Source organism: Herpailurus yagouaroundi, unplaced genomic scaffold (genome assembly GCF_014898765.1).
Source record: "Herpailurus yagouaroundi ecotype Mexico unplaced genomic scaffold, PumYag 196, whole genome shotgun sequence".
NCBI classification, from domain to species: Eukaryota; Metazoa; Chordata; class Mammalia; order Carnivora; family Felidae; genus Herpailurus; species Herpailurus yagouaroundi.
This window is the reverse complement of record NW_024412427.1, coordinates 12,168,384-12,193,301: the sequence shown is the minus strand read 5'-3', so window position 1 is coordinate 12,193,301 and position 24,918 is coordinate 12,168,384. Positions and strand designations below refer to the sequence as shown.

The following is a 24,918-nucleotide window of genomic DNA, read 5'->3' as shown; positions in this document are numbered from 1 at the left end:
TGGGAGATCCTACTGAATTTCTGTTCCCTGTGCATGGGGACCTGTCAGTCTTAACTGCTTAGTCCAACACAATAGCCACCAGCCACACGTGGCTACTGAGCACTTGATATGCAGCTAATTTAATTGTCATAAGCACACTCAAGCAGCCCTATGGTTAGGCCCAGGTGGTGAGGAACTGGGGCTGCCTTCCCACAGCCACATGTGTGAGCAATGTGAGGAATGGGTCCTGTAGTCCCAGTCAAGCTGTCACATGAGTGCAGCCCCAGCCAATACCTTGATTGCAACCTCGTAAAAGCCCCTGAGTCAAGAACATCCCAGCTTAGCCTTTCACATATTCCTGATCCACAGAACCTGAAAAATAATAAACCTTCACTGTTCTAAGCTGTTAGATTTGGGGGTCATTTGTCACACAATAACAGATAACAAATAGACTTTCTTTATGGCCCTGTGGTTAAAGTCTGCTCTCCTCCAGAGAAAGGAGTCCCACTCCTGGGTCTGGTCCATCTTGGGACTGTGGGAGCCACCAAAGAGTCCAGAGGCCAAGGCACAAACCACAAACACTAGGCCAGGCTGCCTATGTACTCACAGGCTGTTTATTTATCCAAGAGTAAGGAGGAGAGAGGATGAAGAGAAAAACCAGATGCCCCAAGGTGGTGGAGCTGAGGGGAGAAATGAACAGAAAGGTTCCTCCTCTTTCTCTTGCCATGGACCCCAGGGAACTCCCTTCAGATGAGGCCTCTGAGGGTGGCTTAGGGGCCTCTAGGAGGCCTGGCAGTTGTTGTCTGGGGTCAGGATCCCCACAGGGGCAGGTCCCAGGCTCGGAATGGCTTTTGTGTACACAAAATATCTCTCTGCAAAAGGCACTGATGTGGAGATGATGGGGCACCTGGGAGGCTACCCCATCACAGGCAGGATCCACTGTGTCCTGAGTCTGGGTCCCAGTCCCAAGACTATCCCAGCCTCCGTTAGAAGCTGGGACTCTGCACTCTTGTTCCTTTCCTCTCCCTTCCCTCAGCCCAGTGGTGAGCAGGCAGTCAGCGGAGGGCCAGGTCAGGCCATGTGGTAGATACCCTCTCTTCAGGGCTAGTGCATCCGGTGATCTCTAGGCCAAAAGCCCCAGGCGGGTGACTTTTGCCGAGAGGAAGGAGTGGATGATGAAGACCATGGTTTTGAGGCACGAATGCAGGTCCAGCTGCTGCAGGGTGGATGGAAAGAAGGGTCAGGAGCCCCATCCGGCCTGGCCTCCAGGAGAGCAAAGCCCCCCACGCCCTCTACTCACAATCTCTCCTTCAGCACCCCCGAAGTCCAGGAAAAGGAGGCTGGCACCATCATCTGAGGACATCTGCAGCTTCTCAAAGGGCTGCCGGAGCAGCACAGCTCGGGCCGCACCGGGCTCAGCCGCCCACAGCGTGAAGCCCTTGTCGATGTGCACAGAGAGGGTACAGGGACGGCCATTCCACGTGCAGGCTGCAGGGAGGCATGTGGGCACAGGCACAGCCAGCACCTCAGGGACCATAAGCCCCACCTCCAACCCTCACCAGCAACTCCGAAAATGGGGCTTCAATGCCACCAGGGATGGGAAGCTCACTGCCTATTATGTCATCTGTATATTCACCCTGCATGGAGTTGCCCCCACCCTAAAATACAGAAAACGGGCCCTCAGAGAAACAATACCCCACTTCTAGTCCCACTTTCAGCAACAACAAAAGTGGAACCAGAAAGAAGCACCTGGGTGGCTCAGTCAGCTAAGCATCGGACTTTTGATTTCGGCTCAGGTCATGATCTCATGGTTTGTGGGTTTGAGCCCCATGTCAGGCTCTGTGCTGACACCGTGGGGCCTGCTTGGGATTCTCTCTCTCCTCTCTGCCCCTCCCCCACTTGCGCTTGCTCTCTCTCTCTCTCAAAATAAATAAATAAACTTTAAAAAAAAAAGTGGAAAGGGAAAGTTTAAACTCTGCCATGTACAGAAGGCCCATTCCCTCCCTCCCTATAAAGGTATCAGTAGACCCACCGAGCATGGCCCTTGAAGACCTTAGAGACCTGTAGAATTGCCCCATTAAACGTGAATTTCAGATAAACAATGGATAATTGGGACATACTTATGCTAAAAAGGTGTTTGTTGTTTATCTGAAATTCACATTTAAGTGGTGTCCTATATTTTATTTGGCAACCCTACTCCAGGCACAATCTCTCACAACTTCACCACTGTAATCACAAAGCCAGGGCAAGAAAACCCAGGGAAAAGGGTCTCACTACCCACCGGGGCACCTGCACAGCCAAAAAAAAGAGACTGTGGAGACCCCAAACCCCACTTTATATGCCCCTCCTGAAGCACCTGAAGAAGAAAGTTTGAATGCCTCTGGGGGTAAGAGGCTCATTACCAGAGAGGCACTCCCAGATCCACCCAGCCCACCTGTAGACACCTCCTGCACACCCTCGGCAGCCCGGTGACAGCCATCCACCAGTTGGCGGGTCCAGGCAGCCAGCTCCTGTGGTGACTCCACGCTGAACAGGTGAGTGTCCACACCGTGACGTGTGCCCGTGCGCAAGGCAAAAGAGAGCTCTGCGTCATAGGGTACCGAACCCTTGGAGGGGCCTGAGTGCACCAGCCTAGGGGCAGGGGGCAGAGGGCTAAGTATAAGGCCTCAGACAGTCAGGAAATAGTTCTGGGCCAAGGGGGTGGTGACCTGGGAAGAGACCTGTGACTCCTTTACCATATAATCAGGGAACAGGACTTCCAGAAGGGCCCCGATGACTCACAAGAGCCCACCTCTTGCCACCCTCCCCCTTGATCCCTCTGCTCCAGCCATACTAGTGTCTTCAGACACACCGAGCACATTCTTGCCTCAGCACTTCTGCATATGCTGTTCCCTCCATCAAGTACACTCTTCCCCGATTATCTGCATGACTCACTCCCTCACTTCTTTCAGACCTTTGTTCAAATGTCGTCTCCTCTGAGAAGCCCTCCCTAAACTTCCTGTCTAAAATAGTACCCCTGGCACTCACTAGCCTTACTTTTCATCATGATACCAGAAATTATACCTATTCTTTGTTTCCATTGGTTTTTGATTGTCTCTTTCACTAGAATATCTTCTAGGATACGAATTTTTGTCTTATTTGTTCACCACTCTATTTTCAGCAATTAAACCAATGCTGAGCATATAGTAGATCTTAAATAAACTCTTGTGACCTGAATTCATGAGTCACTTGATTAGTTTGGCAATCCATGACCTGCTTATCCTTGGCAGACAGGCAGCTCCTAACACATAGGCCAGAGCCCCACCCAGAGGAAAAGGCATGAGCAGCAAGGGCCTGGGCCTTCAGTTTCATTCCCATTTGCTGTGTAACCTTGGGCAGCTTACTGCCCCTCTCTGGGCAACAGCCTCAGAGTTCTGGCCCTTAGCCCTCTTCAGTTCCTCATTCCACACACACTCTCTCTTGTAGCTTCAGCTCCCCCCAGAGCTGCTGCTGACACCCAGTTTTCCATTTTCCAGCCCAGAACTATAAACCCACAAGTCCCCAAGATTCCTATCTAAGCCCCTCTCTGTCCCCAACACACTGGAGCATCTTGCTCCAGCCTCCCCGCTTTGCACTCTCACCCCTAGTCCCACTGCCCACCGGACCCCAACTCCAACACCCCCCCCCCATTCATCCATTCATCCTGTCCACCTCCCTCACCCTCCCCATCTGGCAAACATTAAGCCCAGTTAATTTTACCACCCGTGTGTCTTCCAATGCAAATGCGGCCTTTCTTCTCCATCTGCTGCCTCCACCCACCTCCACCATCTCTCCTGCATGACTGCACCAGCCTCCCAGCTTCCATCCTGCCCCCTCCACTGAATTTTCCACATGGCAACCACAGAGAGTTTTCTAAAACACAACCCAAGTCACCTCACTCCCAGGCTAAAACTCTTCCACTCCGCCACAACTCTTAAGATAGAACTAGCATTCCTTAACCAGGGACTAGAGGTTCTGTAAGATCAGGCCCTGACAACTCTCTGTTTCATTTCTCTCCATTTCTTGTACAGATTCTACATACTGGCTATAGCACACTCAAAGATCTATGAACATGCACCAGCCCTTAATACTTCTGTACTTTTGACCGTGTTGTTCTGTGTGAGATGACCTTCCACTCTTTCTTAAAGAGCAAACTTCTATTCAACCATCAAAGTCCAGCTCGATATCACCTCCAGCTAAAGCCTTCCCCATCAGGCCAGGCAGAGTTAAGTGGTTCCTTCACCTCCACGCTTGAAGGCTGTCAGCCTCCCCCACCAGACTGGATACTCCCTGAGGGCAGACTGTTGGGATCAGCTCCCTGTCCCCTGAACTATGCTCCACTAGGTTGGGCAGAGTAGGTGTCAATCAGTGAGTGACTGGTGGGACCTCACATCCTTCTGTTGCAAACCGCCATCTTACAGATGAAGAAACTGAGGCCCAGACAAGATAGAGGTTTGCTTCAGGTCACGTGGGAAATAACTCAGGGCAGAGTGGGGCTGGGGTCCCCCACCTCTGAGGCCCATCGAGAGCATCATCCCCCAACCTCTGGGTGAGACATACACCCCTGCCTGCCCATGGATACCTGGTGGCAATGAGTGGGGCAGTACGGGCTGGCTGGCTCAGAGCCTCCCGGGTCTGGGGTAGATGGCAGTAGAGAAGCAGCTCCTTCTCGGTCAGCAAGGCCAGAGTAGGTGCCGTGCCCCCACCGGGCAGCTGCAGGGGGCAAGGCAACAGTGAGGTGGGGCAGGGAGGGGAGAGGTCAGAGGGCCAGGGTGGAGTGAGATGATAAATGGGAATGGGGTTAGCTCCAGGGGAGGGGATAGAGGTAGCGGACAGATGCCTGGCCCAGCAGGCACCTGCTCAGTCAGCCAGCCGATCTGCTTGATGTCCTGGCTCCCAGCTGTGCTGGTGGCTGCCAGCAGTGCCTGCAGCTCGTCCTTGACCCAAGGCATCAGAGCGTTGACTTGGGCCTGGATGGCAGCTGCCCACGACTTTGCGCTAGCCTCATCCTTGGCCCTCAGGAAGAGGGTGTCTTGGCCATCTGCTGAACAGATCTCCAAATACCTGCAGGCACAAATAGAACGGAGGGGAGGACAAGTCCATTAGGCTGCAGCTGCCCAACCTTGAAATCTGGCCCGAAACCCCATTCACTGCAAGACCAGGAGAAACCACAGGGTGTCCACGAGACAGTCGGGAGCGATACTCACTGCTGGGGCTCCAGCCCAAACTGGGGCTTCATGGGGTCTAGGGACAAGAGACTACGACATACATACACAGAACCATATACATACGAATTAAACACATACTCAAACATGTGTGATAGGAGCCAAAATCACTGTGTGAGGATTCGTGATCTTACTCTTTTCTCCTGGTTTCTAAGGAGAAGGATTCTCCTGCTAGACCAGCTCCCAGCTCCCAGCTTTTCCTTTGTGGCACAGGACCAAAGTGATATACTGCAAGGGGGGCGGGGAGCACAGAACCTGGAGAGGCTTGAGAGGCCAAGTCAGTCTACACAGAAAGAGCTAGAGCTGGAGGAGTGAAGGAGGAAGAAGGGAGGAGGGATTGTGGACAAGTGTGGGGGACGAGTTTCAGGGAGGTACCAAGAGGACTAGTGACAGGGAAAGGATTTTAAAATGTTATGTGGAGGGGCGCCTGGGTGGCGCAGTCGGTTGAGCGTCCGACTTCAGCCAGTTCACGATCTTGCGGTCCGTGAGTTCCAGCCCCGCATCAGTCTCTGGGCTGATGGCTCGGAGACTGGAGCCTGTTTCCGATTCTGTGTCTCCCTCTCTCTCTGCCCCTCCCCCGTTCATGCTCTGTCTCTCTCTGTTCCAAAAATAAATAAACGTTGAAAAAAAAATTTTTTTTTAAATGTTATGTGGAATATTAAAGATTCGCTCCTCTTTGGCCTTTCTGTAACAGATGAAGCAGGGCAGAATCTAAAAGATGGCTCACACAATACCCAACCCCCTTCACCTTTGCCTCCCTCCACTGCAGAGCGAGGAAGCAAGATACTTGAATTCCCACCTCCCTTGCAACCAGGGGACCCAGGTCTGACCATGAGATACAGCCAGAAGTCTCTGGGGAGGGTGCCCCCTCCCAAGGGAAGGTAAAGCTTCCCTAGATGTGGTGGTTACTCTCCAAAGATGGCCTCCACCAAATCCATCCCTCTCTGAACATCCAGTCCACTTTTCTCATCAAGAGGTGAAGCTTATTTCTCTTCTCCTTGACCTTGTAACTTGGTTTGACAAATACAATGTGGCAGAAGTGACATTCTGGCATTCCTGAGCCACCACGAAATCCAAGTACCCAGGGACCAACTACCCAGATAGAACAAGCAAGGCATGTGGAAAGGACTTCTGGAAAGAGGAATGCTCAGCCAGCCCCTAGCTGTTCCAACCGTTCCAGCTGAGGCAGCAGACATGGGGGCAAAGCGGCCATCTTGTACTTCCAGCCCCAGCAGGTGCCACATAGAGCGGAAGAACTGGCCAGCCGAGCCAGCCCGGGTTACAGAATTGTAAGAAATAATAAACTGCTATCTTGTAAGCCACTCAATTTTCGGATGGTCTGTTATGCAGCAAAAGAACAAAATGCAAGGAGAAAATTTCCTTTGCCTTTTGCCTTCTTCCCATCTGGAACATGGGTACATGTTTGGGCATGCAGCCACCATTCTGCCTCCAAGAAGAAAATACACAATAAAAATGGCAGAGGAAGAAGCTGGAAGGCTGGTTCCTCAAAGGCATTCTTGACCCATGTTTCTTAAACATGTGGAAAAATAAATCCCTCATTTATTTAAGTCATTGCAGATTCGCATTTCTGATACTTGTAGTCCGACATAATCCTAAAACTTAGTAAAAGCTTGAAATATTTTTCATTTTTATTTTGGTTACCAGATTGTGTTCCTTTGACTGGAACATTGTGCCAATATGGAACCACAGTTATATTCATGTTACACACGTTACATATGTGCACATGGTCAAGCACGTGTGCATGCATGCACATACACATATGAATATTAACACAAACATGCACCAACACGTATGCACAAATCTACACCCATAGCCATGCAAATGCGTACATATATACACAAAGTTTTTGCGTTTACACGTCAACTACATGTGCACACACAGAAATGTGTGATATCTGGGATCAGGCTGGAAACCACGATTAACCTAATCATGTAAGTAAGTCTCAGAAAGGACTAATACCACCTTACCTTCACTCAATACAAAAGGCCCCTTTGGTGGAACACCTTAAGTGACCTGTGAATCACCAGTTCTTGCTTCATGGGGGCAGTCTGGGGCTGGGGCATCGAGTAGTGCTAAAAGATTTGGAGCTGAACCTCCAGGTCAATGTTGGGCATCTGCCTGGCCTTGACCCCGGCTGTAACTAGGACCCACAGCACAAGCCTTTTATGCTCATGCCATATACACACTACCCCCAATACTGCATACCCCACTTGATCAACATATATTCCATTCACCCACCACCATCACTCAGGCACCTACAATTTCTAAAGCAGAGAGGGCTACCTGGAATGAGGCAAGTTCCATCCCTTCCTGGTTGTGTGATCTTGGGCAGGTTACTTCCTCTCTCTGTTCTCATCTACAAAATGGGGGTGAAATAATAGGACTTTGCTCATAGGGTCGCTGTGAGAGTTGAATTAAAATGTGCATGATAAACACTCAATATTGTTGGTTGTTACCAATCTTACCATCAGTGACCTGTTAAGGGCTGCTCATATGTGAAGGATGGTATTTTCCATGGCCCTGACACGAATGTTACTAGACATCTAAGAACCTCAGCAGAGTTAGAAGAGACTTGAAGGAACCACTGGGTCTGAAAACTTTATTTCCCAGTGAGGAAGCTACAGGTCAGTGAGGAAGCTACAGGTCAGTGAGGAAAAGGGACTAGTCCACGGAGAACCAGGACTGGAGCCCAGGGTTCTTCCACAGACCAAGCTCCTTCTCAGATGTGAACTGCTCAGAGGAAGAAGAGAGAAGCAAAGCATACCATCATCCCCTTAACTTCACTCTTACATCCATTCAACAAACATTTCTCAAGCCCCACTATGTTCAGACTTTGTACTGCCCACTTGCAACACAGGGCTATCTTTCCCTTGGCCCCACCACTTAACACCAAGGCGTATCCGTCTGAGCTGCTCCCCACCCCAGATTTACCTGGGCTCCGGGTCAGTGGGGGTGCACCTCCTCGAGACATATGCCATCTTCAAGGATATGTGTTTGGCATCACTGATGTCCCGGGGTGGGGGGCCAGGGGAAGACAGCTGTCGCTGAAGGGGTGAAGCAGGAGGCGAGTCCCAGCCAACCGAAGTCCCGCCGGCAGAGTTCTTGAAATACGGTGAGACCTCTTTCATGTACTTGACTGGTCAGAGCACAGGTCAGTAGTTACTGTTGTGACATGGGCTCCCGTGTGGCACACATCACAATTGTCAGTAATTCATAAGGGTTTAATTTATGTCCAATATCACTATCCTTCTCTAGGCCAAAGTCTCTGACAGAGCAGTGTGGTAGAAAATACTGGATGCATGCCAACATCCAAGCTCTCATGTTTCCCCTGGTTTATAGATCCATGCCACCTGGAAGAAAGACCACAGCTCCCAGCCTCCTTTGCAGTTAGGTGTGGCCATGTGACTAAATCTAACCAAGTAAGCAGAAGCGTTTGGATTTTGGGGATGACTGCCTAAAGGGAATGGACAACAGCTACAACAAGGCAGTGAAAGAGCACTGAACAGGAGTCAGGAGATGTGACTGCTCTGCCACAGGCTCCTTGTTTGCTTCTATTTCTTCAGCCTGCTCATCTGCAAAGAGGAAGCATTGAATGAGATAGTCCTGTGGGACAGGCTGGCAATTGTCATCCAATATAGCAATAGCCTCCCAGCTTAAGACTTCATTTTCCAGGCTCCTTTATAGCTATACGTGCTTATGTGGTCTAGTCTGGCCAATAGAATGAGAGCAGAAGGGATGTGTGCCGCTACCACATTCTGCCTATTAAAGAAAGGAGCATACCCTTCCTTTCCTCCTCTTTTCCCCTGACAGAGTTGAGCTAGTTGGGACACAGACTGGTGAAGCACCATCTTGACCATGAGGACATGAGCCACAGTCTAAGGGAGGCTGACCACAAAACAGAAACAAATGGATGCTGGCCCTTGGAGATGCCATGTCAGACTTGGACTGTTACCTAAGAAACATAGCATAAGAAACAAGCAGCATAACTTGTACCCTAACCAATATAGGTGCTCTTAGCTCTGACCAAACATCATTGAGTAAGTATAGTAGACACCTTCTAAAATAGCATCGTCCAGGGGTGCCTGGGTGGCTCAGTCGGTTAAGCGGCCAACTTTGGCTCAGGTCATGATCTCATGGTCCGTGAGTTCGAGCCCCGTGTTGGACTCTGTGCTGACAGCTCAGAGCCTGGAGCCTGTTTCAGATTCTGTGTCTCCCTCTCTCTGACCCTCCCCCGTTCATGCTCTGTCTTTCTCCATCTCAAAAATAAATAAACGTTAAAAAAAATTTAAATAGCATCGTCCAACAGATTTTTCTGTGATTATGTTAATGTTCCATATATACACTGTCCAATACAGTAGCCACTAGCCACATGTGGCTATTGAGCACTTGAAATGTGGCTAGTACAGGCGAGGAACTAAATTTTTACTTTTATTTAATCTTAGTTTAAAATTAAATTCGAATAGCCATTTGGAACTAATGGTGGCCACACTGGACAGCAGAGTTCTAGGATAACAGCTTTGATCTACTTCTCTGCCCAACGAACCCAGAAATTCACGTTCGGATATGTGATCCTGCCCTTCTGGATATGCTACCTGGACCAGAGTGAACACCTGACCCACACTAGTATACCCAAATTGACAGTAGGAGAGATCCTCGGCTGGTATCTTGAACAAACTTGAATGCTATGGGGACAACGACCTTCTGCTGTGAAGAGGAGAAAGCTGGTTTATAAGAGAGAAAATTAGTGGAGATGCATGTTGAGAGACAGAGGGAAGGCCCTGCCAATCACCGGTTAATGCTCTTGTTTCTTATACTCGTCCTTTAGAATGTCAAACTGCCATCCCAACAGGAGTTGTGATATTTGCAACCAAAAGAGTCTTCACTGGGGCCTCGACCAATGCCTTTTTAGAAAAGGCAGATCTCGCTAACAATGCAGCTACAAGTGAAAGGCAACATGATGAGAAGGTTGATCTAAGAAGAGCCTGTGGGAGTACAGATTCAGAAACAAGTCAGTTTTCTTGAATACCTACCATGTGCCAGGTATTGGACTGGCCCTAGGTAGGACTGGAATGGTAAACATATGCACTTGCGCTACCCTTTCTTTGTCCCTTGCTAATGGAAGACACCATAAATCAATCATAGTGCTTTATGGCAGCCATTACCAATCCATCAAGGCTAATTGGTAATAAATATTTTGGTCATTCTTGTTATATTTATTAGATGAGTTGGGCTGCAAATAATAGAATATATGATAAAAGTGCCTTAAGAAATAAAGATATTTATAATTTCACATAACAAGAAATCTAGGGGCACTTGGCTGGCTCAATTGGTAGAACATGCAACTCTTGATCTCAGGGTTGTGAGTTCAAGCCCCATGTTGGGTGAGGAGTCTACTAAAATACAAATAATTAAAAATTAAATAAAATGCTATTAAAAAAAATCTAGAGGAAGGCAATCTAGGATTGGTTCAGTGACTCAATTAAATTGAAAGCAGGGTAGACCTCTGTGCCATTCTCTTGGCCTTCCCCTCATGACCACAAGATGGCTGCCACAGCTCAAGCCAATCATTCCTTACATGACAAAACCCAAAGCAGGAAGGGAGAAGACAGGCAGTAAAAGGTTTTCTCCTCACAACTCCCTTATCAGAGAGGTAAATATTCCCATGAAGCCTTTTATCTCATTGGCCTGACTGGGCTCCATGCCCACTTCTAGCACAATCATTAGTAAAAAGGGAATAGTCATGACTTAGACCAATCACAATTCAGCCTCAGGAGCTGAGCATATTTCCACCCAATAAAATCAGGCTTCTATTAGCAAGGAAGAAGGGGAAATAGTTGGTAGATTTGCCCTAGTATCTGGACTGTTCCAAATTTTTTTAAGTTTATTTATTTATTTTGAGAGAGAGACACCAAGCAGGGGAGGGGCAGAGAGAGAAGGAGAGAGAATCCCAAGCAGGCTCCACACTGTCAGCACAGAGCCTGATGTGGGGCCTGAACCCACAAACCATGAGACCAAGACCTAAGCCAAAACCAAGAGTCGGCCACTCAACAGACTGAGCAACCCAGACACCACTTTCCTAATTCTGATGAGTAGCAGTCTCCTCATCCACTAAAAGGTGCCTATGCCTGCTAGCCCTTGAGAAGCTTCCATTACTCTCCCCTCAACTACTATGCCCTCATGGCCATCTGACTTGCTAGCCATCTGACTTCTGCAGTCAAAGCCCAGCCAGTATGCTCTGCCTGAGAGCAGACAAGCCAAGAAGGGGTGAGGAAGCAGCTCTTGGCCCAGCTCCCTGGAAAAAACAGATAAGAAGCTATTTCTATCACAGAAGACTGTCCCTCAGGTTCAGACAGGATCCAAGACAAATAGCAGTGAGAATGAAAGGGAGTTACAAACCCTATTGGGGTTGGAAGAGCAGTTAAGTTGAAAATAAGTGCAGGATTTTTTTTTTTTTTTTTTTGAGAGAACCAAGACTAGGTCTGAAAGTTGGGAACTAGGACTAAAATTGACTCAATGACTCATCCTCATCATTACAGCAGTGACTTACCCCAGGACTGACTACTGGATTATGTCTCAAGGGGTGATAGAGCTGGGACACATCACAGCCTATCTGACAGCCAAACCATTTCCCCCTTTCTTTGCTAACAGAACTCTGAGCCCTACAGATTGGGCTTCTCCCCAAACAAGGAAGAAAATCATGATTGGTCAAAGTTAATCATGATCTTTCCATCCCTCTTGCTTGTGATTGGTTTAGATAGAGGCAGATGATACAATTCTGGCCAATGAGAAGTGAGGGAAAGTATATTCCCTTCCCTTCCTCTCCTCTAGCCTTTAAAAGTTGCTGGGAGGGAAGTTGGTCCCAAAGCAATGATAGTCACTTTTTTTTTAATTTTTTAAATTTACTATTTTATTTATTTTGAGAGAGACACAGAGAGAGGGGTGGGGAGAGAGAGAATCCCAAGCAGGGTCCACACTGTCAGCTCAGAGCCAGACATGGGGCTCGAACTCACAAACCATGAGATCATGACCTGAGCCGAAATCAAGAGTCAGACGTTCAACCAACTGAGCCACTTAGGTGCCCCAATAGTCACTTTTTAAGTACAAGCATGCTTAAACACACTAAGAATGGTGAGGTGTTAAATTAATTTACCCTACGGACATGCTGCTTTTAGGTATTCTGGAAGAAAACTCGTTTCCTTCAATGTTTCAACCTCTTTGAATTGAGTCCTGTTACTTGCAGAGAAAAGCACCCTGATTGATACAGTCCTCCCGCCCCCTACACCACATGGGGAGGCTACAACTGATATATCCCCCTGCTGTAACCAGCCACATCCCTCCCCTGACCAAAGTCCTGCCCTGGCTCCCATCATCAAAATCCAAGACTCTTCAGGACCTGGGCCTTGCCTACACCTGGCTTTACCTCCTGCCACATCCCAAATCTCACTCTCTAGTCTAATTATCCTGGCCTTCTCAGAGCTCAAAGAAACTTATGAGTTTCCAAATGTCCACACCTTTCAAAATGCAGTTCCCTTTGCACAGAATGCCCTTAGTACATAGTTTAGAGACAGGCACTCTTGAGTTTGCATTCCAGCTCCAGCACTGTCTAGCTGTGTGACCACGGACAAGGAAATTCAGTTGTCTGCAAGTTAATAACAGAGGAATAACAATGTCTACTTCAGAGAGATGTTAGAATTAAATGAGATGCCATAAAACATGTGGCACAAGTCGGGGACCCAAGACACATGAGTTTCTTACCTATCAGCTACCCCTGCCCTTCGTAGAACTCTGCTGTGATTTTGTGGGTTGGGGCTGTCTCTCTCACCAAAATGGAAGCTCCTAGAGGACAGAAGCTGGACTTGATTTGAACCCAGAGTTAATGTTCTATGAATGGAGAAACGAATGCCAGGGCCGGACAGGTTCATTCAAGAGGGAGAAGTTGCCACAGCCCAGCCCAGCCCAGTCCCGTCACCCCACTAGGAAGCCTTTCCAGATGCCCACTCTGGATCCACCACACCCATCACTCTGCAGACCCCTAGACCACACTCCGCTATGTGTCTGTGTGGGAGTTTGTGGGCCCCACCAGGCTGGGAGCACTGTGAGGGCAGGGACCTCATCTGACTTATCTCTGTGTCCCCAGAATCCAGCAGGGATCTCCTATGCTACGTGTTCAGCAGATGAACATTTGTCAACTTTGAAGCCAGAGAAACTGCTAGAGCCCCTGCTCACCCGTCTGGGCCATCCCAGAACTGGGTTCTCCTTCTCCTTTCCCACAGAAACATACTATAAATGGACAGCCTACCAGCCGGTGCCCAAAACAGGGCTTGGGTTTCACAAACTAATTGGCTTGTCCCAGAGTTGGGGGTGGGGTGCTGGGGGCCCCAGAGTATGGCCATAAATAGCCCAGCTCTGAGGCCTCCTCCCTGCTCTGATTTCTGTCTGAGTCACCCGGCCAGGCAGGGTGGGGCTATCCAAAAGCAGTGGCCTGAGAGCTGATGGCCCTGTGTTCAGCATTCTTGAGACTCCAAAGATAAGCCCAGCTGGTATCTACACCCTCCCCAGCCAAGCTCCTGGCCCAGGAGCCCCAGGAGTCTGGTAAAGCAGTGACATATGGGCTTTTCCTCCCCAAGAAAGCTAAGACATATATAGAACACCCTGCCCCTTGCAGAGACCCCAGTTCCCAGGGACTTCCTGCTCTGCCAACAAAAGACAGGCCCCAGCCCTGGCCCCAAAAGATTCTACTAGAAACACAAGGAACTGAGACAGGGCAGGACCATTCACCTGGCCCAGTACAATTGGGAGGGAACATATGTGCTTCAGGGATACATCTGTTTTGGCTCAACATAGTATTCCCAGCACGTATCCCAGTGCTCAATAAATGTTTGTGACTGAATGTGCTGGCTGTGAGTCTTGGCTGAAGCCTGCCATCTAAGCTCAAGCTGTTCCTTGTCTGTTCAGTGGGTGGTCACTTACTTGCCCCTACCAGAAAGTACACGGCCTATCCAATTGTTTACTAGGCTATACTCTCTCCTCCAACCAAAATGTCAGTTCCATGAGAGCAGGGACCTATTTTCTTGTTCACTACAGGATCCTCAGAATCTAGTATAGTACCAGGTAATCAGGTACTGACATATAGTACCAGGTAATCAGGAAGTATGAGATTTGTTCAATGAATGAATATAGACAGGCCTGAGGCTTCTCATCCTGGAAAGAAAACATTGAATGCGGGCTCTGAAGTGAGGCTTGGGTTGAACTTCGTTGCTCTGTGACCCTAGACAAGTGACTTGATATCCAAGATCTTCCATTTCTTCATCATTAAAATAGGAGGAAAATATATCTACCTCCCAGGGTATTGAGACTCAATACCTGCAAAGCATTTTGCCCTGCTTAGCATAGAGTAAGTCTTCAATGAACAGCAGTGTGGTTATTATTTCCGCGGCTGTTCTCAGTATGACTGTATAAGGGGAAGGGCACAGGAAGCATGATAGGCAAAGATTTTAATCCGGGCCCTGTCACTTGCTATGTGGCATTGGCGAGTCCCAAGGTCTCTCTGAGCCTCATTTTCCTTACCTATATAATGGGCACTGATGCAACAACTCTCAGAGTAAGGTATTATGGGGATTAGTGTCCAGGCTGCCCACTGGCCCACCAAAGATGGTGTGGAGAGGACACGGGGTTCCAACAGGCTCTGGAAGGAGTGACCTTTAAGGTCCTGCTGGTCCAGCAAGGCTAGGTTATAAATAGCTCCCAGCCCCTGGCAGGCCCTGCATTAGGGCTGACCAACAGAGCCTGAGTTGCTACACTCTGGGGCATAAAAATCTCCCCTTCCTGCATCCTTGTGCAGTACAGGGGATACCATCTCTCAAGATCCTAAAGGCATGTGAACCCTTTGACTTAACAATATCCTTTGCAGGAGCCCCGCTTCATATGAATGCTCATGGGTGCACAGAGGGCTCACAGCACCACTGTCTGGGGGCAAAAGGGTAAGAACAACTTGAATGTCCATGAGCAGGGGTGGCTAAATACAAGACGTGAGCTCCCTGATCAGCAGACGGCTCAGTCTTGTGCATGGCTGTATCCATGGTGCCTCCATCGAGTCCTGGCACAGAGCAGAGGTTCAGTAAATACTTGTTAAATGGGGGTGCATGGCTGGCTCAGTCAGTAGAGCATGCAACTCTTGATCTCAGGTTCATGAGTTCAAGCCCTACACTGGATATGGAGCCTACTTAAAAAAAAAAAAAAAACTTGCTAAATAAATATATGAATCCCAATAATGGGATATTACCCAATCATTAAAAAGAATGAGACAGGGGGTGCCTGGGTGGCTCAGTCAGTTGACCGTCCGGCTCCTGATTTTGGCTCGTGGGATCAAGCACCATGTCAGGCTCCACATTGGGTACGGAGCCTGCTTGGGATTCTCTCTCTCCCTCTCCCTCTGACCCTCCCTGCTCCTTCTCTCTCTCTCTCCCTCCCTTCCTCCCTCCCTCTCTCTCTCTCTCTCAAAAGAAAGAAAGGAAAGAAAGAAAGAAAGAAAGAAAGAAAGAAAGAAAGAAAGAAAGAAAGAAAGAAAGAAGAAAAAGAATGAGATAGAACTACATGTACTGAGTTGGAAATATGTCCTCCTCAACTTGTTAAATGATAAAAACAAATATGGAAACTTTCTGAAAGTGTGAAAATATCAACTATGGTTATCTCTTTGAAAAGAGAATTGCTTTACATTCTCCTGGGTTCTTTTTAAGCATATATTGCTTTTTACATTTTTTATAATTTTTTTAATGTTTATTTATTTTTGAGAGAGAGAGAGAGAGAGAGCCAGAGAGTGAGTGGGAAAGGGACAGAGAGAGAGGGAGACACAGAATCCGAAGTAGGCTCCAGGCTCCGATCTGTCAGCACACAGCCCAACGCAGGGCTCAAACACACAGACCGTGAGATCATGACCTGAGCCGAAGTCGGACACTTAACTGACTGAGCCCCCGAGGCGCCCCACTTTTTACATTTTTTAAAAATCTAGTTTACTTCAAAAAATATACCACCTCAGGACGCCTGGGGGGCTCAGTCGGTTAAGCATCTGACTCTTGATTTCGGCTCAGATCATGATCTTGCCATTCATGAGTTCGAGCCCCATATCAGGCTCTGTTCTGACAGCGCAGAGCCTGCTTCAGATCCTGTGTCTCCCTCTCTCTCTGCCCCTTCCCTGCTCACTCTCTCTCACTCTCTCTCAAAAATAAATTTAAAATTTTTTTTAAAAAGAAAAATACATAGCACCTCATCCCAAACCATCTAAGAAGGATTCAGAGTTGAAGCCCACATCAACTCAATAAGCAAAGGGTTTCAGGACCTTAGTAGTGGGAGAAAGAAGCACTTACTGAGTGCCCACTATGGACCAACCACCAAACTTGACCCTCACAAAAACATCTTCACCTAACTGCAACAGTTCAATGAGAAGGGTCTGGATCCTTATGTAACATGACTTGCAGTGCAGTATAAATATTTAAGAACATAAGTTTTTGCCTCTAACAGATCTGAGCTCAAATTCCATCTCTGTGTGACCTCGGGAAAACAGCTTTATCTCTCTGAGTCTCAGTGCTCTCATCTGCAGAGTGGGATGAATAACAAGCCTAATTCATAGAGGTCGTTTTGGGGATTTGATGAGAAAATAAATGGAAGGTACTTAGCACAGTGCCTAGCACACTGTAGGTGCTCAATAAAAAGCAGACACCATCATCACTATTATTATCATTATTATTTCTTCCACCACCATCAGCAGCCAGACTCATGCAGTTAATTGGGGCCAGAACCTGTCTCCAGAGCCCCACCGGCATTTTAATCAAGATCCAGGCAGAGATTAAGCCAAGTTTTATCTATAGGGAGTCACATGGCCCAAAGCCGTGTGTGTGTGCGTGTGTGAGTGTGTGTGTGTGTGTGTGTGTGTGTGTCTAAATAAATGTTTCCTTGAGAACAATGATTGGAACAATAGGTGTTTGTGGCCATGGGAGGACTAGGCGGGGGCTCCATTCGTGACTATGTTCCCAGGTCAGAAATCTCTCAGGCACCTCAGGGGCACAGCATCATTTGGCTAAGCCAAGCAGGATAGCTTCATATTAGTTGCATCCATTAATTACATCCCTCTTTTAACGGTACTGATATATTAAGCCAAATTTGGGGCAGGACACTTGGAAGTCCCCATCTGCCAGGGGAGGACCCAGCAGGAGTTCCAAGGACTTATAACCAACATTGTCAGGACTTAGTCAAGCCCAGCTTGAGCCTTGAGCCCCATCTTAAACATTTAGGAAAGTCAACTGAAACTGACATGGTTAAGGTAAAGTAGAAAGGGTCAGAGATATACCCACAGATCATTCCCTACTGGCCAAAAGCTAATGTGTGCCAGGCATAGGGCTCTGAGACAAACTACACATGAGTCCTGCCCTGAAAGACCTTCAAGTATACTGGAGAAAACAGTAATGATGGCTGCTGATATAAAGATGATAAAGGCTGACATTCACTGAATGTTTGCATGTGAAAGACATTGTGCTACGCACTCCAAATGCATTGTCTCATCCTTAAAAATAGCAAATAAACTAAATGATCAAATACCTACTATGAGCACTGCCCTTGGTGTTTTATTTTTTAATCTTGCAAATAACCATGCAAGGCAGGTATTACCCAAGGCTGAAACAATATTGGCTTCTGCAACCAGACAGAGCTCAGTTTGAATTCTGTCAATTTCTTAGTCATACGACCTGAAGAAAGTTATTTATTCTCAACAAACCTTGGTGACCTTGTCTGTAAAATGGGAATTATAGCAATTCCTATCACTCTATACTGCCTTTTATCATGAATATTTATGGACATGCTACTCTCTGCCTGTTATTCTTTTTTAAGTTCATTATTTCTGAGAGAGAGAGAGAGAGAGAGAAAGAGAGTAGAGGAGGGGCAAAGAGAGAGGGTGAGAGAGGATCCCAAGAAGGCTCCACGCTGTCAGCACACAGCCCAACACAGGGCTCCATCTCACGAATCATGACATCATGATCTGAGCTGAAATCAAGAGTCGGATGCCAACCAACTAAGCCACCCAGGCGCTCCTACACCTGTTATCTTTTAAAACTCGACCGTTATGTGGAATGTACCTTCCCTACTTTGTACAAAGTACTGAAACTGACTTTAATTTTTACTGTCCTCTAGTATTATTATTTTTTAAAGATTTGATTTTTGGGACGCCTGGGTGGGTCAGTCGATTAAGCATTTGACTCTTGATTTTAGCTCAGGTCATGATCTCACAGTTCATTAGATCGAGGCCTGAGTCAGGCTCTGTGCTGACAGCACGGAGCCTACTTAGGATTCTCTCCCTCCCTCTCTCTCTGCCCCTCCCCTGCTTGCTCTCTCTCTCTTTCTCAAAATAAATAAATTAATTTTTTAAAAAACCTCTTATTAAAAAAATTACTTTTTTTTAATTTTTTTTAATGTTTATTTATTTTTGAGACTGAGAGAGACAGAGCATGAATGGGGGAGGGGCAGAGAGAGAGGGAGACACAGAATCGGAAACAGGCTCCAGGCTTTGAGCCATCAGCCCAGAGCCCGACGCGGGGCTTGAACTCACAGACCGTGAGATCGTGACCTGAGCCGAAGTCGGACGCCCAACCGACTGAGCCACCCAGGCGCCCCTAAAAAAATTATTTTTAGGTAATGTCTTTCTTTCTTGAGAGAGAGAGAGAGAGAGAGAGAGAGAGAGAGAGAGAACATGAGCTGGAGAGGGGAAGAAAGAGATGAAGAGACAGAATCCAAAGCTGGCTCCAGGCTCGGAGCTGTCAGCACAGAGCCGGATGTGGGGCTCAAACCCATGAGCTGTGAGATTATGACCTGAGCCGAAGTCGGATGCTTAACCAACCGACTGAGACACCCAAGCACCCCTATATTTAAGCAATTTCTACACCCAACTCACAACCCCAAAGTCAAAAGTCATATGCTCTACCGACTGAGCCAGCCAGACGCCCCTGTGGTTAAGTATTATTTTTTAAGGCATCACAGGGTCACTGCTGTCCCCGTCATGCCAGACACACTGTGGGCGGAGGGAGGGGAGGCATTTGGCTGTCTCTCCCTTTGCTCCCAGGCCTGTCTCCAAGGGCCCAGGCTCCAGGTCCGTGGACACAATGGGCCTCTCTAAGCAGCAGACAGTTGGCTGCCAGCTTGGGCCCAGATTCCGATTGCGAACACATCCCTGTGGCTGAGAATAAGATGAAGACATTTGTGCAAACCCCTGAACTAGCAGGGGAAAAGGTCTACAAGGCAGGCTAGGGTTACCGAGGCCTAGCTGAACCCCTGACTTAGGTCAGAGAAGTAAGTCTGGCACCCAGAGTTTGCTAGTGACATCTGTCCTTCTAGGACGTTCTCTGGGGACTCTGTACCCGTTGAACCCCAGGCCTCAGGAAAGATGCCCAGCTGCCCCGCCAGGTTCACATCCAAAGGAAAAGCCATCTTTCCATGGCCCCTTGGACGTGGCCCCAGGACTGGGATGGGGGTGGGAAAGTTTTGAACGATGTGGCTAGTAATTAGGCTGGAACATAGGTGGAACATAGGCCCAGAGAGGGTCCCAGGAACCCTGAGTCCAGACTGGTGAAGCTACCAGACCCTTACCTTCTCCATAAGCTCCATCAGATCTCAAGGACCAACCACATGCCAGCATCCTGGCTGCCTCATGTCCTCCAGGCTTCTCAGGTCACCCCTGCAATTCAGACTCTTGACCCCAGTGCCTGCCCCCACGCCTTTTCTGCCTTGGGTGGAATTACCCTTCCACAAATATGCTGTACTAGGAGAGCACCTTAAAAGAGACTTCAAATAAGAAAAAGCTGGAAAAAAACAACAAGAAGGACACAACCTCCAGACTCTTCCTCTTATCCAAGCCTGCTTAGGTGAAACCATCACCATCTCCTTCCTGTTCACGGCCCCAGCTTCCTCACTGCCTTTCTGCATCCATTTCTGCCTCCCTCCAAAGGGAGTGCCAGGCTGGTGCTGCTAAAACCCAGATCTGCCCATGTGTTGCTCCTGCTGAATCCCCTTGAATGGCTCTCTGTTTCCTTCCAGAGGAAGTCCAAATGCCTTTAGCCTGGCATTCAAGGCTCCGAAGTCTCTCAGTCTGGATACTCTCCTCTTTCTCCACTCCCTTCCTTATACCGTAGGCTCAGGATAAAGCTAATTACTTCCCAGGCAGCTCCCCAGGTAAGTCAAGTCATTGACTTGACAAGACCTGAGGTCTTGTTCACACAGCTCCCCTGCCTGGAATGCCCTTCCCCAACCCCATACCCACATCTGCTATGGTTCATAAAGTACCAGCATTCCCCCCGCCCCTCCAGGAAGTCTTTCCTGACTATCCAGAGAGAAGTAACCACTGTCTCCTCTGATCCATGGACAGATTCCCATCTCAGCACCTGTGACACGTTGGTAATCTAGCATTTTTGCTCAGCTGTCCCCCCACCCCACTAGACTGAGATTCCCCTCAAAACCACTGAGTAGACTAGTATAAAAGGAGAAGGAAAGAGAAAGCAGAGAACACTCTCATCCAAAAGGGAGGAATAATATGGGAAGATTATAAACAATTTATGCCAACAAATTTGACAACTTAGATGAAATGGACAAATTTTTTTAAAGACACAAACTACCAAAGCTCACTCAAGAAAAAATAGGTCATCAAAATTGCCCTATTAAGAACACGGGAAATGCAGTTAAAAACCTTTCCATAAAGATGGCTTCCCTGGAGAATGCTACCAAACATTCCATGAAGAAATAATATCAATTCTCTATAAATGTGATGGGACAGGAGGGTAATTACTAACATTTATTGAGTGCCTACTATGTGCCACATCCTATTTGGGGCAAGAGATAGGCCAAGCTCCAGCCAGAGGCCTGGGGCAAGATTTGCCAAGGAAAGATCTTACCCTGGGAAAAGTCTCAAAAAACGTTAACAGCTGAGGACTCCCAGTCTTGGAATGGTACACTTCTCTTCCCTACTGTATCCATGATACACATTGTTAATCACTCCCAGCTCCTTTCTGCTGAGCCCAGACAAGACGCCCCAATCCTTCCAAATACGTGACTCCCAGTAGCCACCAGGGAAGATGGCACTCAAAATGAAAGCTACTGATCATCTCTGATCTGGTCTAATCCCAACTGATAGGGAAACTGAGGGCCAGAGAAAACAAGGGTCTTACCCAAGGCCAGAGATTCATCACAGAGCGGACAGATTTTTTTTCATTTTTATTATTTTTTTTCAAATTTGTATTTAAATTCTAATTAGTTAACATATAGTGTAATATTGGTCTCAGGAGTAGAATTTAGTGATTCATCACTTACATATAATACCCAGTGCTCATCATAACAAGTGCCCTCCTTAGTACCTATCACCCAGACAGAATTTTAGAAACTGATTTTTAAATAGTTTCTATGAGGGGCCCCTGGGTGGCTCAGTCAGTTAAGCAACCAACTCTTGATTTTGACTCAGGTCATGATCTCATGGTTTGTGAGTTCAAGCCCCGCATCAGGTTCTGCACTGACAGCACGGAACTGTGCAGAACCTGCTTATAATTCCCTTTCTCCCTCTCTCTCTGCCCCTTCCCCGCTTGCACGCGCTCTCGCGCGCTCTTTCTCTCTCTCTGTCTCTCTCAAAATAAAGAAGTAAACTATAAATAAATAAATAAATAAATAAATAAATAAATAAATATTTGTATGAATGAGACAGTGTTTATGTTTTATCTCCTCCACCAGATAGTGAGCTCCTGCAGGAGAAAACCTGGGTCTGATTTAGCTTCTGACCCAGTGCTCTGCACACCAGGTACACAGTAGGTGTCTATAAATGTTTCTTGGCTTAGTAAGGCAGGAATGGAGTACAAGAATTATACAGAAGGCTTGGGTATTAGCTCCTGAAGCCAGGAGATACCTCAAGCTTCTAACACTCAAAGATGTTATCTTCTCAGAATGACTCATGCTGAGAGCCCAGATAGACATTCTCACCCCAAAGATGAAAGCATGAGGAGGACCTCAGCGTGAATTAGAAATGTGTCTGCAGTAGAAATTTTACCATCTACAGATTAAACTTTCAAATAGCAGAACCTAAAAGAGTTCCTCAAGTCAACCAAAGAATGACATTTTGATGAGTTTCAACTGCATTACTGGCTATAAATACCAAAGTAATGAGGCATAGGGTAGCGGAGTCTTTTATACCCATATCATTTATGAGTGATCTTGTTATTTAACCTTGCTGTTAAACTATGACTGTTATACTTAAGCTTCAAGGGCCAATACTGCAGACTTGACTTTTTTAAAGTGTACATTTAAAAAATGCACCAGTGGCATTTAAATAGATACATCGAAAATGTAAAAATAAAAACAAAAGTGAGAAAGAACTGAGGTCAGGGCCACAAGAATGCCAAAGATCACCCAGAGCCTGTTTGTTTCTGTGGCCTCTTGGAGACCTGTTTGGGAAAACAAGGGCCACCTATCAGGATTCAGGCTTGGGGCTCAGCTCAGCAGCTTTGCTAGCCATGGCATTCTCCATCAACCCCCGCCATCTCCCTGTGCCTGTTCTGGGCCAAGAGCCAAACACACATTCCTCAGGCCCCCACAGCTTCCGGAACTGACAGAGGGGAGTTTGAAGAAAGGGCTGAGCAAAACAGAAACCTCTTGAGTGAGATGGCAAAAGGCAGATATGGGACAGTCACAGCAACAGACTTACAACAACTGATGGGGAAACTGAGGCCCAGAGAAGACAAAGGTCTCATCCAAGACCACAGAGTGCGGGGATAGTGGAGAGGAACCACCAAGGTCCCTCCTCCAAAACTCCTCTCTGATCCTTGCTGGAAGGATCTCATGTCCTGCAATGTAAAGGCCAAGTCCTCTCCCAAGGGAGGATGGGTCTCAGGGTTTTAAGGACCCTAGAGCTGGGAGCTCTCCAGTTTCCTCAAGAAAGAATATTAGCTGCCTCCTCCCCAGGCCCTGCCCCCTCCTTCCCTGATTCACTCACTGGGTGGAGGATCCTGCCATGTACCTTTTGTCCTGATCACACAACCCAGCAAGGGTTACAGAAATAACCCAGAAGTTAAATCTCTGTTTTACAGGTGAGGAAACTAAAGCTCAGGGAAACGAAATGACTTGTCCAAGTCCACAAAGCTAATGAACAGGAGAGAGAAAATGAAAACTAGGTCCGTCTGGCTCTGGGCCAGCTCTCCCACCACCACGCCATACTGTCTCAAGGCAGGTCCCCAAGTTCTGTCTCTGTTTTCGTCTCTGCCCACCTCCCAGCCCCCACTGCTGGGCTGCGGCCACTTGAAGCCTGGGGGAAATAGGAAAGAAGTGAACATCCTTGGGGTCCCCGGTGCTTACCCTCCAGCACCACCTCTTTGCCCGTCTTCTTCAGGACCTGCACCGCCTCATCATGGGTAGCAGAGGAGAGATCCTCCCCATTTACAGACAAGATGGCATCCCCCACGAAGAGGGCCTCAGTCTGGTCAGCTGCCAGGCCCTTGAAGATCTTGGAAATGAGAATAGGCATCTTGTTCTCTCGGCCCCCTGCACAGGCACAGAAAGAGGAAAAAACTGAGGCAGACGCTCCAATGCTTGAGAGTCACACGAAAGCAAAATTCTTTCTTTTCCTTTTTTTTTTTAAAGTTTATTTATTTGGAGAGAGAGACAGAGAGCATGAGTAGGGGAGGGGCAGAGAGAGGGAGGGAAAGAATCCCAAGCAGGCTTCATGCTGTCAGCACACAGCCCAATGCAGGGCTCAAACCCATGAGCCGTGAGATCATGACCTGAGCCAAAACCAAGAGCCAACTGCTTAACCGACTGAGCCACCTGGGTGCCCCAAAGCAGAATTCCCTCTGAAGGCCTACCTCAGTGACCAGCCCAGTGCCAAGAAGGTGGCGATGAGAGAGTTAAGAGAATCTCAGAAATTAGTCTTAGAAGTCTGGAACACTAATAAATCATTTTCTAAATTCATAATGTAGTTTGGTCACTGGTGCTTTGGGTGTTTGCCAGTGTTTGAGTAACTTACAAAGTGCTTCAATAGTTTTTTCTTAAGTATTTTGGATTTTAAGTAATTTTCCTACAATGGGGGAACCCACTGATACTCCTTAATCTGGAATAAAGATAGAAGTCAGCTATTGCTATGGCCCCCAAGGTCCTCTTTAGCAATCAGAAAGTTTAGCAATCAGAAAGTTTAGCAATCAGAAAGTTTGAAAGCTGAAAACCAAGGCCTTAAAGTCTAGATTTCAGGAATGCCTGGATGGCTCATTTGGTTGAGCATATGACTCTTGATTACAGCTCAGGTCATGATCCCAGGGTTGTAGGATCGAGCCCTACGTCAGTCTCCACGCTCAGCATGGCTTAAGATTTTCTCCTTCTGCCCCTCTCCCCCGCCCACTCTCTCTTTTCTCTAAAAAAAAATTTTAATGTTTATTTTTGAGAAAGAGAGACAAAGCGCCAGTGGGAGAGGGGCAGACAGAGAGGGAGACACAGACTCTGAGGCAGGTTCCAGGCTCTGAGTTGTCAGCACAGAGCCTGATGTGGGGCTCAAACTCACAAGGTTCATGACCTGAGCCAAAGTTGGATGCTTAACCGACTAAGCCACCCAGGCGCCCCTTTCTCTCTAAAATAAAATAAAATAAAATAAAATAAAATAAAATAAAATAAAATA

At 47.6% G+C, this 24,918-nt stretch overlaps 1 protein-coding gene across 1 annotated transcript in view; it reads right to left on the bottom strand.

Annotated features, from left to right (window-relative positions):
- Positions 1-571: 571 nt before the first annotated feature.
- SNTA1 (syntrophin alpha 1) overlaps positions 572-24,918 on the bottom strand; it is a 27,726-nt gene continuing 3,379 nt past the window's right edge. Inside the window, exons 2-8 of the mRNA XM_040447320.1 lie at positions 23,610-23,795; positions 8,175-8,379; positions 4,854-5,061; positions 4,580-4,710; positions 2,414-2,610; positions 1,280-1,467; positions 572-1,195 (exon numbers count right to left, since the gene is read on the bottom strand). Coding sequence (XP_040303254.1) covers positions 1,103-1,195; positions 1,280-1,467; positions 2,414-2,610; positions 4,580-4,710; positions 4,854-5,061; positions 8,175-8,379; positions 23,610-23,795 — 1,208 coding nt within the window. The 3' untranslated portion in view covers positions 572-1,102. The remainder of the gene's footprint in view (positions 1,196-1,279; positions 1,468-2,413; positions 2,611-4,579; positions 4,711-4,853; positions 5,062-8,174; positions 8,380-23,609; positions 23,796-24,918) is intronic.